This window comes from Palaemon carinicauda, chromosome 41, assembly GCF_036898095.1.
Source record: "Palaemon carinicauda isolate YSFRI2023 chromosome 41, ASM3689809v2, whole genome shotgun sequence".
NCBI classification, from domain to species: Eukaryota; Metazoa; Arthropoda; class Malacostraca; order Decapoda; family Palaemonidae; genus Palaemon; species Palaemon carinicauda.
In genome coordinates, this window is record NC_090765.1 from 27,505,668 (window position 1) to 27,524,967 (window position 19,300).

General features: G+C 41.1%; 1 protein-coding gene across 4 annotated transcripts in view; it reads right to left on the reverse strand.

Moving 5' to 3' along the window:
- Window positions 1–19,300, reverse strand: part of LOC137632468 (NADPH oxidase 4-like) — a 141,272-nt gene that overhangs the window by 9,833 nt on the left and 112,139 nt on the right. For all 4 annotated transcript variants that reach the window (XM_068364410.1, XM_068364409.1, XM_068364408.1 and 1 more), the window contains exons 11-14: window positions 13,017–13,181; window positions 12,410–12,472; window positions 9,328–10,142; window positions 985–1,104 (exon numbers count right to left, since the gene is read on the reverse strand). In XM_068364410.1, coding sequence (XP_068220511.1) covers window positions 985–1,104; window positions 9,328–10,142; window positions 12,410–12,472; window positions 13,017–13,181 — 1,163 coding nt within the window. The remainder of the gene's footprint in view (window positions 1–984; window positions 1,105–9,327; window positions 10,143–12,409; window positions 12,473–13,016; window positions 13,182–19,300) is intronic.

The following is a 19,300-nucleotide window of genomic DNA, read 5'->3' on the forward strand; positions in this document are numbered from 1 at the left end:
TTACAGTACTTGACTTTGACTAGACGATGACTTTTGACTAAACCAAGCTGAGCGAGACGTGGCTACAACTCTGCAACAAACAGGAAGATGGGAGATGGAAGATTGGTGCAAATTAGTGAGCAAGCAGCATTGTCTTCAATATTACTATTGGTGCTCAGTAATGATGTGTCATAGTGTTTCTAGATGATATTCAACACTGGAGGTGCTCGTAACATGTTTAATAGAGCCGGAACCCCTGCAACTTCTTTGGTACTGTATTTCTATGTCTTATTGGATTCCCTGTTCGAACCTTTACATGAAAATCATTGTTTTTCCAATTAATTATACAACTGACAATAATTTCTTGTATTTAGTGTTATAAAAGTAAGAATATTATTGCAATTCTTTTTTTCTCAAGCCTGAGGTACCCAAGTTTCTTCTAGTTATACAAGAAAACAGGGCATCTTGGAGTTTCAGTAAACCCTGGGAATGGTAAGGTCTGACTGTATAGTGGATGTATAGTTTATGTATTAGTATATATATTTGGGGCTATATCTCTAAACTTATAATAATAAAGAGAACAACAATGCAGATTATAAGTAGTACATACATTGTTATCAGATGTGCGAGGGAAGAAGAGAATAAGTAAAGAATAGGTCACATCATTAATTGGTCGGGATTTTAGATAGACATATGCTTACTGCGTATAACAACAAATCTTTGAAAATCAGTAAAGTAAATAAAAACAAACTATTACAGAATTAGATTACCACATGAACAGTGATTATAATAAACCGGTTTCACTACTGTAAACTTAAAGGACAACACTAAGAAAAGAACAAGTTAGATTTAAAGAAAAGTAACCATATAAATGAGAAACCTCATACCATTAAATTTAAAACTTAACAGTAACTACTTTCAATCAGAAAAGAATATATTGGGATGCTTTGACCAAACTACAACTTCTGCCTTTACAATTTCTACTAGAAATTATACTTTACTTACAGTTTATGTAAAAGTGTAGCTGCCAAAGGTGTAATACCAATCCCACCTGCAGCCCCTACTATAATAGGATAATGAAGCATCTCCTCACTTGGAGAACTATACGGACCATCAACATATAACCTGTCGACATAAAAAACAAAGAGATTATTCAAATATGATATTTTAATTATAAAATAAATTTTTGAATATACTTACCCGGTGAATATATAATAGCTGCTACTCAGCGGCTCGACAGAAAACACACTCAAAAACTCGCGAGCGATCGCTATAAAGGTTGCGGGTGTGCCCACCAGCGCCACTATCGGCCAGATACCACTCTTGCATGTAAACAAACCCTTCAATTCTTCTCGTCCCGCTGCGTCTCTAATGGGGAGGAAGGGAGGGCCTTTAATTTATATATTCACCGGGTAAGTATATTCAAAAATTTATTTTATAATTAAAATATCATTTTTAAATATTTAACTTAGCCGGTGAATATATAATAGCTGATTCACACCCAAGGCGGTGGGTAGAGACCAGAGTTAATTAAGTTTACAGCGTATAAGCTAAGAGTTTTTGACAGTTATCAATATAACAAAATCAAAATATATAGGTACCTGGTAAGGAAGTTGACTTAGACGATTACTCTGCCTTATAAGTCTGTCTTCCTCACGAAGCCCAGCGATCCTCTTAGGATGCTGAAAGACTCCCAGGAGCTGAAGTATTAAGGGCTGCAACCCATACAACAGGACCTCATCAAACCCTTAATCTGGGCGCTCTCAAGAAATGACTTTGACCACCCGCCAAATCAATCAGGATGCAAAAGGCTTCTTAGCCTTCCGTACAACCCAAAAAAAAACAATATTAAAAACATTTCAAGAAACAGATTAAAAAGGATATTGGAATTAGGGTTATGTAGTGGTAGAACCCTCACCCACTACTGCACTCGCTGCTACGAATGGACCCAGTGTGTAGCAGTCCTCGTAAAGAGTCTGGACATCTTTTAAGTAAAATGACGCGAACACTGACTTGTTTCTCCAAGAAGTCGCGTCCATAATACTTTGCAGAGATTTATTTTGCTTGAAGGCCACGGAGGTTGCTATATCTCTAACTTCGTGCGTCTTAACCTTAAGCAAACATCGGTCTTTCTCATTCAAGTGAGAATGAGCTTCTCGTATTAAAAAAAAATCTGATAAAATATGACAAAGCATTCTTTGACATAGGCAATGAAGGTTTCTTACCTGAGCACCATAATGCCTCAGATTTACCTCGTAATGACTTAGTACGGGCTAAATCGAACTTAAGAGCTCTAACAGGACATAATACTCTTTCCAGTTCGTTGCCTACGATCTCTGATAAGCAAGGAATATCAAAAGATTTAGGCCAAGGACGAGACGGCAGTTCATTTTTGGCCAGGAAACCAAGTTGAAGTGAACAAGTGGCTTTTTTCTGTAGAAAAGCCGATGTTCTTACTGAAGGCATGAAGTTCACTGACCCTTTTAGCCGAAGCCAAGCACACTAGGAAAAGTGTCTTGAGGGTGAGATCCTTCAGGGAGGCTGAATGTAATGGCTCAAACCTGTCTGACAAGAGGAACCTTAGGACCACGTCTAAGTTCCATCCAGGAGTTGCCAAACGACGTTCCTTAGAGGTCTCGAAAGACTTAAGGAGATCTTGGAGATCTTTATTGTTGGAAAGATCTAAGCCTCTATGTCGAAAGACCGAAGCCAACATGCTCCTGTAGCCCTTAATCGTGGGAGCTGAAAGGGAGCGAACCTTTCTCAGATGTAAAAGAAAATCTGCGATTTGGGCTACAGAGGTACTGGACGAGGACACAGATGCTGACTTGCACCAGTCTCGAAAGACTTCCCACTTCGACTGGTATACTCTAATGGTAGAAGCTCTCCTAGCTCTTGCAATCGCACTGGCTGCCTCCTTCGAAAAGCCTCTAGCTCTTGAGAGTCTTTCGATAGTCTGAAGGAAGTCAGACGAAGAGCGGGGAGGCTTTGATGGACATTCTTTACGTGGGGCTGACGTAACAGATCTACCCTTAGAGGAAGACTTCTTGGAAAGTCTACCAGCCATTGAAGTACCTCGGTGAACCACTCTCTCGCGGGCCAGAGGGTAGCAACCAACGTCAACCTTGTCCCTTCGTGAGAGGCGAACTTCTGCAGTACCTTGTTGACTATCTTGAATGGTGGGAATGCATATAAGTCCATAAAAGACCAATCCAGTAGAAACGCGTCTATGTAGATTGCTTCTGTATCTAGGACTGGAGAGCAATAGATTGGTAACCTTTTGGTCAACGAGGAGGCAAAGAGGTCTATGGTGGGTTGACCCCAAGTAGCCCAAAGACTCTTGCCCACGTCCTTGTGGAGGGTCCATTCCGTGGGTATCACCTGACCCCTCCGACTGAGACAGTCTGCCAAGACATTCAAGTCCCCCTGGATGAATCTCGTCAACAGGGAGATGCCTCGAATTCTTGACCATAAGAGAAGGTCCCTTGCGATCTCGAGCAGCGTGAAGGAGTGTGTGCCTCCTTGCTTGGAGATGTACGCCAAAGTTGTGGTGTTGTCTGAGTTGACCTCTACCACTTAGTTTCGAAGAAGCTTTCTAATATCATCAAGGCCAAGTGGACTGCTAATAGCTCCTTGCCGTTGATGTGCATGCTCTTCTGACTTGAGGTCCACAGACCCGAGCATTCCCGACCGTTCAGGGTCGCACCCCAACCCAAATCCGATGCGTCTGAGGACAACACGTGGTTTTTGGTTCTTGACTGCTAGGGATAGTCCCTCTCTCAGACTGATATTGCTGTCCCACCATTTCAGGCATGCCTTTACTGGTTCGGAGACTGGGAATGATACCGTCTCTAATGTCTTGTCCTAGTTCCAGTGAGAGGCTAGATGGAACCGGAGAGGCAGAAGGTGTAGTCTCCCTAGTGAGACAAACTGCTCCAGGGATGAGAGAGTCCCTACGAGACTGTTCCAACTCCTGACTGAATAAACGTTTTCTTTTCAGCATTAGTTGGACTTCGAGCAGGGATTGACTGCGAATCTCCATCCCCAAATATAGAATAATCTGGGATGGGATCAGTTGGGACTTTTAGGTTGACCAAAAGTCCCAATTCCCTGGCCAGACTCAACGTCCAATGTAGATCCTGCAGACAGCGAAGACTGGACGATGCTCTGAGAAGCCAGTCGTCCAAGTACAGGGAGGCTCGTATCCCCGATAGATGGAGGGATTTTGCCACAATCCTCATGAGCCTCGTAAACACGAGAGGCGCAGGACTGAGGCCAAAGCACAGGGCTCGAAACTGGTACCCCACATTCCTGTAAACAAACCTCAGAAACGGTTGGGAATCCGGGTGTATAGGAATGTGGAAGTATGCCTCCTGAAGGTCGAGAGAGACCATCCAGTCGCCTTCCATAAATGCTGTCAAGACAGCCTGGTAGACTTCATCGTGAAGTTTGTCTTGACAATGAACACATTGAGCGCACTTGCCTCTTACGTACTCCTGCAGTGAACATGGCTGCCAGATCATTGGAGCCATCCCTGAGGGACTTGTTCCTGCAGAGAACGTGGCTGTCAGATCATTGGAGCCATCCCTGAAAGCCTTGTTTATGCATGACATAATTGTACAGCAAAACTTCAAACGCTCGAAAATAGCTCTGAAGTCGACCTGTAAAATCTTGGAGCGTCTCATGGCCAGGCGCCAGGGAGAGTCTATGAGGTTTGAGAAGTCTATCTGGGCAGAGGCAGGAACTCCCAAGCCGAGAACTTCTCTCGTGTCATATCAGACTCTCGCTCTATAAGCCAGCTTAAAAGTAGGGAAAGCAAAGGCTGTCTCCCCCAAACTCCTCCTGGTGATAAACCAGTCGCCTAGCAAACGTAAAGCTCTCTTAGAAGAGCGAGAGAGCACTAGCTTATAAAACAACGGCTTCGAAGTAGCTAGGCCTAGTGTAAGCTCTGACGTTTAGGCGAACGAGGAGCAGCAGTTACAAAAAGATCCGGACAAAGATCCTTAAAAATCAGCATGATTTATTTAAAGTCCATAGAGGGCTAAGCAGCCTTAGGCTCCTCTCCGTCTGACAGAGTCCTCAAGGGAATATCAGTAGGAGGGGGAACAGCAAATTCCTCATCTGAAGGAACCTTGTCCGACAATAGCAGAGTCTCAAGCAAGGGAGAGACCTACCGTGGTGGCAATGCTTTACAAGCAGAGTCCATACGCACTGGTGCATTAGTAGCGGACCAGGACGCAACGTCATGTAACTGCTTAACAGTCTGTGAACTGTCAACAACAACAGGTGTGTGAGGACGCACAGCGTCCACTCGAGACTGCTTTGACCGCCTAGTCTGAGCAGTCAAAACAACTCTAGAATGCGGAGGTTGACGCTCAGCGTCAAAACAAGTCAACTCCGATTGTTGGCGAACGTCCTGAACGTCAACAGGAGCATCAGCAAGTGGCCTAACGTCCAAATGTGGCTGAAAATCCACACGAGACCGCATCGAGTGTGGTTCTAAACAACCTGACTGACGTGACTTGGCTACGCCAACGTCAACAGGACGCACAAAGGAACGTTAGGGTGGCTGAAGGCCAGGATCTCGATGAGATAAACGTCTAGGCTCAACGGACTTATCGGCAGAATAGTCTTCCATAAGGTAGGCAAGCTTATTCTGCATGTCTTGCCGTACAACCCAATCAGGATCAACGGGAATGGTTGCGGTAAGAGACGAGGGTAACGTCTGTGACTGCAAAACCTTGCCTACAAAAAGACTCTCGGAGTCTGTGTTACGCTTTTGTTTAGGCGGCGAGCAGTCTTCCGATGACTGCATAGGGTCAGAGCTGTCCTAATGGTTAAAACCAGGACGCTGGACCTGTCCTGAAAGGACTGACTTTTGCTTAAAGGGCCTCGAAACCTTGTTCCACGGTTTCTTATGCGAAAAGCCTTCGGATGACGAGGAGAAAATCGTCTCTCTCGCCTTATGGTAGGGGTGATCTTGGTAAGATACACCTGATACCATGGAGGGAACGTCTGTTCGCTGATCAAGGCCTCTCGAACCCATAAGTCGTACGACATTACTTCTCCCCTGGGCTTGGGAGCTTGCAAGAGGTCCCGGACTAGGCGAACGACAGGCACGAACAGACGAACCCTCGGTCGCAACACTGATAACACTTTGCGCAATATCACTTTATCACTACGATTTTCTGTTTTGCACTTAATTCACTGAAATCGAATTTTTTAACAATTCACATTAGGTATGAATAAAACTGATTTCTACCTGAAGCACGCAATTCTACCCTCTATCAAAAGGTTATAATTGCGAAATCAGTCGTATAATGTAAGCACATTAATACCAGCAAAAAAAACAGTAAACATATTTTAAGATAAAAAGATCAGTGGCTGGGGAAGAGACTAAACACTAGTTCATTCAAAACTACGTTTTCAATCTCTCACCGTACAGTGCCTTGGGACGAGAATAAAAAACTAAAAACGTTTTATCCTTTCTCCCCGTACAGAGACTAGGGACGAGAGTAACTCGAGAACAACGTTACTCACTTGGGACGAGATAAAGATCGGAACGTTCTCTCTCCTCTCTCTCCCTCCGTCTGTATCTCTCTCTCTCTCTCTTGATTTCGCACCGAAGAGAAGAGCCCACTTATGTTTCGTCAAAAAACAGGTTATTTGACCAAAGGAAAAAACTGAAAGGTTTTTCAATTAAAAAGTTCCTTTAAAATAGAATTTAAAACATTTAAGCTTTGAAAGAAGAATGAACAAAACGTCAGAATCGATTTACTCTTTCTGCAAAGTGAAACCGTGATACTCTCTCTCTCTATCGTAACGATAGAGCGCAAACTGCGTAGCATAAATAAACTAAACGTTAGTTCATCTTTGAAACAGTACGAAGACTATTCAAAGAAAATCTTTCATAAAATATCTACTAAAAAATATTCATTTAATAAGTTTCAAATCATTAGCTCTGTAAAAGTTATTTACGATAGAAAGGGCTCAACGTTGTTTAACTTCGGTTTCCAAGTTAGGACCGCCTACTCTCAGGAAAGGTCGCATATAAACAAATCATTAAAATTTATCTTGATGTTTATTATAAATGGAAAGCTAATCGAAGAGGCCTAATAAAGGCGGGTGAGATATAAAATATATAGAGGAAAATCTATAAATAATTTATAACGTGATAAGATAATTGTTAAAACCTTAACACACTTCCGTACTGAGGGAAGGGTCGGCCATTTAAAAGTCAAGGAAAGTCCAAAAAACAATCCAAAGTCATCAAAAATTAAATCTATCCAAAAACGAGTTCAAGATTTAAGTTGAAGATAAAACACCTGTACTGCGAAAGCTCAAACCAAAATGAAGTACTTCACCAAATATGTTAAGAAAACTCCAGGTTCTGCAGCGAGTATGAATACGTCTTGTCGTCAACGTCGACAGAGAAGAATTGAAGGGTTTGTTTACATGCAAGAGTGGTATCTGGCCGATAGTGGCGCTGGTGGGCACACCCGCAACCTTTATAGCGATCGCTCGCGAGTTTTTGAGTGTGTTTTCTGTCGAGCCGCTGAGTAGCAGCTATTATATATTCACCGGCTAAGTTAAATATTTAAAAAACTACTTTACATATACTTTAATAACCACAATGTCATGTTTTGACATGGGATTAAATCATTCAATAAGAAAAAAAAAAATGTTAAGTCAATCCCTCGAGTAAGTATCCAAGGATATGAGGAAAACTACTCACATTCATAAACGTCATTTGTACCCTAGGGAAAGTGAAGCAAACAAGTATAAGGGCAATTAGAAAAGCTAAGAGGAAGACAAGCCAAATAAAATGTTTGCTTGAATGAAATAAATGTTAAATTCTGTTAAAAGTCTAATCTTACTTCTATGTCTCCAGACCACTTGATTAATGTTTATAATAAGAAGAAATAAAATGTGATGCACTGCAAGAGAATTTTATGTTACAGTACTCACTTTATAGAAAATCGTGTTGTTGTGCACTGGGACTAGCTATCAAATTACAGTATATAAGATAGAGAAAGAGATAAAATGGAGAACAACAAGCTACTTAAACAGTCAGGTGTCCTCTTTTGACTCGGTTAAATCAATTTTTTTAGACTTCTATTTCACCTATATTCACATTTCCTCCATTTGGTCATCTAGCTGTCTAACCTCTTTTAGATTTTCCTTCACAGTGCAACTGAGGGGGTTTCCTCTAGTTGCACCTTAGTGCTTAATGGCCTACCTGGCTCCAGTGCATGGTCATAATTCCCTAACTACATACATCCAATACTTACCCAATCAGGTGTCCATATGGGCACAGATCTAATGCTAAATACACTTATAGGCTCATGATAATTACTCAGGCAGAAGATTGTCTTTATAGAGGTTCTTTGTGGCACAATGGTGGAGTTTAGACATTCAAAGTAACAATTATCCAGAGAGAATAAGTTAACTAGGTCAATATAATTTTTCCTCTTTAGGTACTTCTCTGTGGATCTCCTGGAGCAAAGAATAGTGTCATAATTTCCTTCTAGAAAACAACAAATGTGAAAAGGCAAAAAGACTGGTACAGTAATATTCTGGGAGTCCTTAGGAAACTGGTTCTTGGTGCTAAAGTTAGGCATAATGGAAAGAAGCCAAAGCAGCCATTGATAAGTCACTCTTTAATGGTCTGTAACTGAAGCAAAGGATGAAAGAAAGGTAACTATATTAGAACCATAAAAAGGTAATATTACAGCAATCTTTATATGATGCATAATACAAGCATTAAACTGGTTTCCTTATAGAATTCTTATGAATACTCTAGTTACAAAGTTTGCTCTGGAAAGGTTAATCTTTTCTCAAAGTTCTGATGTTCTCAGTATTGACTTCAGTTGCTAAATATTAAATGATCTTAAAAAAATAATGATTTTCTCCTACTCATTGAACAATAATGGTCATAACGCTTTTATATACTAAGATGTCATTTGAGCCTTTTAAAATCTATCACCAGGAAGGATTGAAAAGAAAAAAGAAGACTACTAAACAGCAAACAACTCATAAGAGATCTCAGCTGAGCTTGGATATATTTTTCTTACAGGAAACTGAACTTGCGCCAATATCCTTTATGCTTGCCAAAACAAAAATGCCAATAGATAAGTTTTAAGACCAGTATTGCATAGAAAGTTAGGCGAGGTTTATGTATCTCCTAGCAGCTTAGGAAAAAAATGGATGCAGCTGAAATGGGATGAAAACAAAATTAACACATCATGGCTTGCATATCCTGAGCTTCTAATGTGTTTACCCTAAAATTTGTTTGTCAGTGATTCTAGAAATAGAATATACTATAAATGTAAGATTAAAGGACCTCACCTGGGATAAAATGATGAACTGAAGTTGATAACATGATCTCTCTTTTCTTCCCTCAAATGATTTTCATTAACTGTATTCAAATAGCACTTGAATGACTGAGGAGGTGTTTGAACTTCTTGGCACTGACACAAAATACTTTTCCCAAGTCTATTTTCAGGTTTGTTATTATTATTTTGTAGAAAGTTATCTTTACATTTAGTTCTTATTTCAAAAGGTTCCCTACTAGGATACCTTTGGGAGCCAAATTTTGATTTGTGGAAACATGTCGGCAAGCCACTAATTTCAGCTTTTTCTTCCATATAATTTGGATATGAGCTGAGCAACCCACAGCTGTTGGGTAACGAGTTTCTGTTACCTCGAAGTAACAATATGTTATTAAATAAGAACTCAGATTGAATAGAATTTCTACCATCATGATATATGGCATGATTAAATAATTTTAAATTTTTATTACTATAGTCTCTGGAACTAAATGAATAACTATTAGATTTTCTAACTGGCTGCACATGATATAATGGATCAGCAGATAGACCAGAGGGTATGTTTCGTAGTTTACAGTCACAAAATCCATGAGTACACTGATTGTGTTTCATATACCTGCCTACCGAGTGACTGGTAGTATTATTCTGTTTTTTATTTCTGAGACTAGATTTTGTCATAATGGGGCTATAGAGAGAATCAGTATCATTTGGCATTGGACCACACTGCACTGGCTGACTAGACTCTGAAGGAGGGAAATGTTTTGCAAATCTTCTACTCCAGTCTCCTCGGACACGCATCAATATAGTAAATGTGTCCCCATGTTTTGAAGGAGGCTGTGAAAAGATAAAAAATATATTAAAACCTAAGATGGAAGAGCTGTTATTTTTCCCTTCATACAGAGAATTATTAATATAAAAAAAGGCTACAATATTTATCACCAATAACTACTTCTACAGTTAATGGGATTCATAGAGAATTATTAATATAAAATAAGACTACTGGTATGGCATTCATCACCAATACTGTAACTACTTATACAGTTAATAGGATTCCTAATATCAAAATTAATTGTGGAATATTTTTCATCTCACACTCAAGTTCCTAAAAAGCATTTACTCAGTATAACACTGATAAATCTTATGAAAAAAATGAATTCTTAAAATTAATGGAATCCTGTGAACAATTAGACTAAATAGCCTTTCACTCCAAATCAGTTGACCATACAGTTTACCATATATAATCTGCCTAGAAAAGAAGTTGATGAAACTAATTAAATGGCACCCCAGAAGATCTTATAAGTTTACATTTGTCACCATATAAATTGTTTAAACTTACTTTCTCATGTGTTTAAACCTCCTTATGGACCATCTCGCTATTCTAATTTGACAGAGACTCATTACCACTGAGGGGAGGGATGAGATAGGTACTGTATAAGATAACCTCTTTACTTGGAAATCAATTTCTAGCTATGAAACTTGAAAATAATGAAATTCATGTACCCCTAAGGTGTGCATTTGTTTAAAGGGACTCGTTTCGGCAATTGAGGTACACTAATCCCTTCATTCACTCCATAACAGGAAAACTTGCGACTAGGTAGTGGCCAGGCTTGCTAGCAAACGAAGCACACATCCATTTAAATGAGGCCGTTGACCAGTTTTAGCTGAATCTTTAACAGATAAATTCAAAAAGAAAAGTTGGATGCAAAGGAAACATGGTTTGCCACACCATACACATATGTACTGTAACAAGAGGCTGTTATGGGGCGTTTACTTCATCGAGAATATAAATTATGAGCCAGACTACCATCTTGACATACAGTATAAGGAATAAGTGGTTATTTAGAGGCACTTAATTTATGAGAGGGGGAATATAAAGATCCAGGCTACCATCTCAGTCTTCTGCCTTACCATCTAGATATATAGAGGAGCAGCTAGAAATGCACGAATGCAAGGGTTTTGCAGCAAAACTTTCTACAGCAAATGAAGAATTTGAGGCTTTACAAGAGTATTTTAAATTTTGGATATGCCGTGTTCCATCAGAGCTCTTTCTCAATGGTGCACTAAAACCACTAACCACCAATTAAGGAATTGGGCTAGAGTTTGAAACAGGGAAGGTTAGGTCTGAAATACTACCCATATTGGCCTTATGAGATTTCCCAAAAGAAGCTAATGATGTTAAAGCTTTATAAGCTCATAACTATCAAAATTAAACTTATTAGGACTGTAGCAAAGTCAGGGGGTGGACCAGCATTATCGTCATCATCCCCTCAATAATCAACTAGCGTAGTCTTCTTCAGATTTCCCCTTGAACTAAAAGCAAGCTATCTTTTACTCTTCAAACTTTTAATCTGATCAGTATTCATGAAACATGCCTTCCAAAGAGGAACAGTGCAGCCTGCACATCCCTCATATTAATTCTATAATTGCTAAATTTTCCCCGCCACAAGAGACAGAGAATGCGGCCCATTATCATCTAAAAACAATTCCCCTACACAATCTACGCAGCTTTGGCCAACAAATCAAAGAGAAAAAAATCTTTAAACCACAAAATCATACGAAACGTAAAAAAAATACCATAACCATCTGAAGCGCACATCTTCACTTTACTAAGGCAACTTAGAGACTGAAGATGATATGAAATGCACAGCATGTTATTGTCGATAGATGCTAGTTGGTTTCATTACATTACTAGAGGTATTAGTACAGTATATTTGACAGAAAATAAATAGAAAATTTTGATCAATGATTTTCAATTTCTAATGAGTCATCAATATAGCAAGCTTCCAGAAACGAAAGCAATATAAATATCGGGAGGTTCACAGAAATAATAGAAGAACTAAATCACAAAAGATAAGACAAAAGTTTACAAGGATAGATAGAACATGAAATTACTGGTCCTACTGAGAGAGGATTTCTAAAGTAATCTCAGCAAGTTTATCTTCCTTTTCTAACCTTGAACCAAAATGCAACACTAAAAAGATTTATACAAAGTATTGTTACTGTATTTCAAAACCAAGATTCAGATATAATCCTATAATGACAACACATTACAGAATTTTATACTTGCAAGTATGAAATATTGTAGTATATATTGTACTTACACAGGTTACTGTAAAGGGATGCCATTCAAATCTTGATATGGTGGGACACTGAAGTAGAATATACTGCAAAAATACCATAAAAAATATTAGTGAGGTACAAATGATAAAAACTCATACCTAGCCTTTTGGTACATCAAAACTTCTGACAGAAATACTTCTTACACGTTTTTGTGATTTATAAGCATGATCTAAGTATTTTGTCAACAATGAGAACCTAAATCAATCCATGTTATGTAATTATATTTAAAGCCACCATTCATTATCTGGTGTTTGTTACCAAGAGATATTACAACAACATACAGTACATCTGAATGACAACCTTTCATATCTTGGTCTCCTTCAAACATATAATACAGTACTCAAATATAAACTACAGCATAAAAAATATTGAAAAGGTATCATATATGATTCAAGATATGAAATTTCTCAAAGTTCTGTACATATTCTATTTCATGACTGACCAAACAGTAGTTGAATTATTACTGTATTATAAATAAATTTAAAAAAGCCACACTTAAATCAAATCTGAATAATATAGCCATTCTTATAATTTTCATATATTTGAAGTATTGATTGACGTTAAACATTCTAACAAAAAGTTCCATACCTGACCCGGTTTGCACGAAAAACCAGATTGTTGAAAAGTTAACTGGACTATATCACAAGGATGATGAACAACACTGACTATACGAACATCGGCTCGCTGTCGACACCATCGAATTAGGCTATCTATAATCCACAACAAGAAGGCCACTGATATCCAGATCCAAGTCTGAAAAGGGCAAAGACATGTGCAATGATCAGAGAGACAGAGAAATGTACAAAAAACAAAACTACATGGTGACATGTTTCACAAACCCAAAATTATTACTACGCAAAATCTATTCATTATTAGCTTTAGCAGGCTAGATCACAGGCCAACTTGAAATTGCCTTATTATGGGTGATTAAGTTGTAAGTATCTATCATACTGTCACTTTCCACTCTTATCCTAAGAGTAAGGTGGTCCTACACTGATAAACAGGAATGGGAAAACTCTTCATAAAGTCTGTATTTTTTATCATAATTATATTACTAACATTATTAGTATCACAACTTAATCTATGAGTAATCATTAATAAGAATAGCTAATGGATTTATTCTAAAATTACTATAGAAGTTGAAGCAATACACATGTAAGAAATTGGACAGCTAAACAGTGAAGTTTCTGAGGATATGAAAGAGCCAAAATTAAAAGAAATTAAGTAATGTAGCAGGATGCCAAACAGATTCTGAAAAGAACTCTTGGTACTGCAAATAATACATTGCACAAGGCACACTGTGGACAGGAATCTATCAATTTTTGCAAAGCACTGGTTTGCCAAGAAATATTTTTCATTTTCTACATATTTAATGTAGATATCAACAAAAAACAATGTTTGATAAATAACACTACCTTTACTGTGCCTTACATAATACACTATAGATGGCACTAAAATATTTATGAATTATCCATTCAACTCCAATTGCACTGTTGTTTTCCTTTACTGTATTTCATTTATATTCCCTTTGGTATATTTCCTAGTTTGCTGTACATCTACTTTGTTTTGCTCTAAATTTTACCTCATTTAAAAGGAAGTCTAGGAATTTTATTGTGGCACTAACAAAGAAAATTGAAACAATTCAGATTAGATGTGGCCTTAGAACATTAATATTCATGGTTGGAGTATGTGGTAGAAAAGGTGTTTTGAAAATTAATGTTCCAAGGCCACATCTTGTCAGAATTGTTTCCATTTTCTTTGTTGGTGCCACAATAAAATTTCTAGACTTCCTTTTAAATGAAGTAAAATTTAGAGTAAAGCAAATGTGGTAAAATCATTATGACTCAGAAATTAGTGAAAATGTGTCTGGTGGCTTGAAAAAACTTAGTTTGTCAGAAAAATAGTAAATATGGAAGTGCAGGACATAGACCAACAGGAAGGCCCACGAAATCAGGGAAAATGTAACAGATGATGACCTAGACCTAGTGGGAGCTAAAAAAGACGGTACACTACAGGGGAGAAGATAATGGAGAAACCCCATTTCACATCTAACCCCATAAAAGGAAAAATGTTATTTTTATTAATAAAATAAATTTTTGAATATACTTACCCGATAATCATGTAGCTGTCAACTCCGTTGCCCGACAGAATTCTATGGAGGGATACGCCAGCTATCACAATACTAGAAGGGGGTGTATTTACCAGCGCCACCTGTGGCCAGGTACTCAAGTACTTCTTGTTGACACCTCCTCAATTATTCCTCGGTCCACTGGTTCTCTATGGGGAGGAAGGGAGGGTCGATTAAATCATGATTATCGGGTAAGTATATTCAAAAATTTATTTTATTAATAAAAATAACATTTTTCAATATTAAACTTACCCGATAATCATGTAGCTGATTCACACCCAGGGGGGTGGGTGAAAAACCAGTGTACAAGACTAAAGGATAGCTAAGTATCCCGTATTTCATATAATCAGTTATCCACAATAACAATGAAATAATAAGTACCTGGTAAGGAAGTCGACTTGAACCGTTACTCTGCCTTTAATAAGATCGTCTTCCTTACTGAGCGCAGCGTTCCTCTTGGGAGGCTGAATCAACTCAAAGGTGCTAAAGTATACAGGGCTGTAACCCATACTAAAGGACCTCATCACAACCTTTAACCTTGGCGCTTCTCAAGAAAGAATTGACCACCCGCCAAATCAACAAGGATGTGGAAGGCTTCTTAGCCGACCGTACAACCCATAAAAAGTATTCAAGAGAAAGGTTAATAAGTTATGGGATTATGGGAATGTAGTGGCTGAGCCCTCGCCTACTACTGCATTCGTTGCTACGAATGGACCCAGGGTGTAGCAGTACTCGTAAAGAGACTGGACATCTTTGAGATAGAATGATGCGAACACTGACTTGCTTCTCCAATAGGTTGCATCCATAACACTCTGCAGAGAACGGTTCTGTTTGAAGGCCACTGAAGTAGCCACAGCTCTCACTTCATGTGTCCTTACCTTCAGCAAAGCAAGGTCTTCTTCCTTCAGATGAGAATTTGCTTCTCTAATCAGAAGCCTGATGTAGTAAGAAACTGAGTTCTTAGACATTGGTAGAGAAGGCTTCTTGATAGCACACCATAAGGCTTCTGATTGTCCTCGTAATGGTTTTGACCTTCTTAGATAGTACTTAAGAGCTCTAACTGGGCAAAGTACTCTCTCCAGTTCGTTCCCCACCATGTTGGACAGGCTTGGGATCTCGAACGACTTAGGCCAAGGACGGGAAGGAAGCTCGTTTTTAGCCAAAAAACCGAGCTGCAAGGAACATGTAGCCGTTTCAGATGTGAAACCTATGTTCCTGCTGAAGGCGTGGATCTCACTTACTCTTTTACCTGTTGCTAAGCACACGAGGAAAAGAGTTTTAATGTGAGGTCCTTAAAAGAGGCTGATTGGAGCGGTTCAAATCCTGATGACATTAGGAACCTTAGGACCACGTCTAGATTCCAGCCTGGAGTGGACAACCGACGTTCCTTTGAGGTCTCAAAAGACCTAAGGAGGTCCTGTAGATCTTTGTTGGAGGAAAGATCCAAGCCTCTGTGGCGGAAAACCGCTGCCAACATACTTCTGTAACCCTTGATCGTAGGAGCTGATAGGGATCTTACGTTCCTTAGATGTAACAGGAAGTCAGCAATCTGGGTTACAGTGGTACTGGTTGAGGAAACTGCATTGGCCTTGCACCAGCTTCGGAAGACTTCCCATTAAGACTGATAGACTCTGAGAGTGGATGTCGTCCTTGCTCTGGCAATCGCTCTGGCTGCCTCCTTCGAAAAGCCTCTAGCTCTTGAGAGTCTTTCGATAGTCTGAAGGCAGTCAGACGAAGAGCGTGGAGGTTTGGGTGAACCTTCTTTACGTGAGGTTGACGCAGAAGGTCCACTCTAGGAGGAAGAGTCCTGGGAACGTCGACCAGTCATTGCAGTACCTCGGTGAACCATTCTCTCGCGGGCCAGAGGGGAGCAACCAACGTAGCCGTGTCCCTTTGTGAGAGGCGAACTTCTGAAGTACCCTGTTGACAATCTTGAACGGCGGGAATGCATACAGGTCGAGATGGGACCAATCCAGCAGAAAGGCATCCACGCGAACTGCTGCTGGGTCTGGAATCGGAGAACAATACAAGAGGAGCCTCTTGGTCATCGAGGTAGCGAATAGATCTATGGTTGGCTGACCCCACAGGGCCCAAAGTCTGCTGCAAACATTCTTGTGAAGGGTCCACTCTGTGGGGAAGACCTGACCCTTCCGGCTGAGGCGATCTGCCATGACATTCATATCGCCCTGAATGAGCCTCGTTACCAGCGTGAGCTTTCGATCTTTTGACCAAATGAGGAGGTCCCTTGCGATCTCGAACAACTTCCTCGAATGAGTCCCTCCCTGCTTGGAGATGTAAGCCAAGGCTGTGGTGTAGTCGGAGTTCACCTCCACCACCTTGTTAAGCTGGAGGGACTTGAAGTTTATCAAGGCCAGATGAACTGCCAACAACTCCTTGCAATAGATGTGAAGTGTCCTTTGCTCCTGATTCCATGTTCCCGAGCATTCCTGTCCGTCCAGTGTCGCACCCCAGCCCGTGTCCGATGCGTCCGAGAAGAGACGGTGGTCGGGGGTCTGAACAGCCAATGGTAGACCTTCCTTGAGAAGAATGCTGTTCTTCCACCACGTTAGAGTAGACCTCATCTCTTCGGAAACAGGAACTGAGCCCGTCTCTAGCGTCATGTCCTTTATCCAGTGAGCAGCTAGATGATACTGAAGGGGGCGGAGGTGGAGTCTCCCTAACTCGATGAACAGGGCCAGCGATGAAAGTGTCCCTGTTAGACTCATCCACTGCCTGACTAAGCATCGGTTCCTTCTCAGCATGCTCTGGATGCATTCTAGGGCTTGGAAGATCCTTGGGGCCGACGGACAAGTCCGAAAAGCTCGACTCTGAAGATCCATACCCAAGGAGACAATGGTCTGGGATGGAACGAGCTGAGACTCCTCAAAATTGACCAGGAGGCCCAGTTCCTTGGTCAGATCCATAGTCCATTTGAAAATCTCCAGACAGCGACGACTTGTGGGAGCTCTTAAAAGCCAGTCGTCTGACGGAGCCGGACACAAGATCATGATACTGCTGCACAGTCTGTAAACTGTCAATCATGGGCAAGCGAGGAAGTACAGTGACAACCCGAATCTGTCTAGACTGTCTGGGTCGTACAGACAACTCCTTAACGGGTTGCTGAGGTTGCCGCACTGCGTCACAACAAGTCCCTTCTGTTGGTTGTTGAACGTCTTCCCCGTGACACATTGACTCCGTAAACAAAAAATCCTCTAACAAGGACTAAGCTTGGACTGCATGTCATGCAACACAGCTCAAGGTCTATGGGAGCAGGTGTGGTAACAGACGGGATTAGCGGCTGAAGTGGAACCATTACCTTCCCTGTAAGCATGTTATGCTTAAATAAAAGTCCATAAGAGGTTATGCATCTAAAGGCTCCCTCCAAATGACAGAGTCCTCAAGGGAATATCAGAAGGAGGGAGAAAAGAACTTTCTCATCTACAGGGACCTTATCCTAGAAAAGCTAAGTTCTCTGAGTGAGGGTTCACTGGTGCAAAAGCAGCAGACTAGAAGGCAACGTTATGAAACTGCTTGACAGTCTAGTGAGTTGGCAACAACCCAAGATGTGTTGAGAAGCATGCGGTAAGGTATGCAGAGCATGATGTATGCAGAGTATGCTGTATGCAGAGCATGCCTGTATGCAGAGCATGTTGTATGCAGAGCATGCTGAATGCAGAGCATGCTGTATGCTGAGCATGTAGTAAGCAGAGCCTGCTGTAAGCAGAGCCTGCTGTAAGGAAAGCAGAGCGTGTGCATGGCGTTTAACATTTCTCAGAAATTCCATGACCAGTGCTAGAGTGCTTTATGCATGCTTGCATGGGGTTTAAACCATGGTATGAAAATGGAGGTAAGGTATGCTGAACAGCAGAGTCAGAACGAGCTGGAACAACAATAGTTGTGGTTTCCTCTTCAAGACTCCGATGAGGGAACACCTGAGGCTCAGTCTGCAAAGGCTGAATAAAAGACAAGCAGAAGGAAGGCGCATGGGTGGAGGAGGCTGACTCCTAGCATGAGTGGTTGAACCCAAGGGTGCGCTTGCTGAGCGGTTGGCGGAAGCGGAGTAGCAAGTTCCAGTTCCTGTGGTGTGAGCGGAGCGCGATGAGGAAGAGGCTGCGCAGAACAAGGTAAATGTCTCGCAAGCTGAGGCTCCTGAGGCGCAAGGCTAAGGTGTTGTGGTGCTTGCCTTGTGGAGGGTTGAGCTCGCTGCAGCGAGAGCTGAGGAGACTGACTCATGGACGGGAGAGGTTGTTGTACCTCAACCGAGTGTTGCATCACTGGTGGAGCAGCAAGTGGAGGCGGAGGAAGAGAGGTATAATCCTCCTGATCCCAATGTAAAGGTTGCCTTAAGGAAGGCGGAGGCTGAACACCACAGGGAACAGCAAACTCAGCACGTGGCTCAACATCGTACGCCTGGCAGGTGGAACTGCTGGCAGGTGGTACTGCGATCAGGCGGAGCGAATGTAGGTGGAGGGAGTGTAGGCGGAGGCGGAGGAGCAACACTCTCAGCCCGACACTCACGCATCAAGTCCGAAAGCTGTGCTTGCATGGACTGTAGTAGAGTCCACAACATCGTACGCCTGGCAGATGGTACTGCGATCCGGCGGAGCGAGTGTAGGTGGAGGGAGTGTAGGCGGAGGCGGAGGAGCAACACTCTCAGCCCGACACTCACGCATCAAGTCCGAAAGCTGTGCTTGCATGGACTGTAGTAGAGTTCACAACATCGTACGCCTGGCAGGTGGTACTG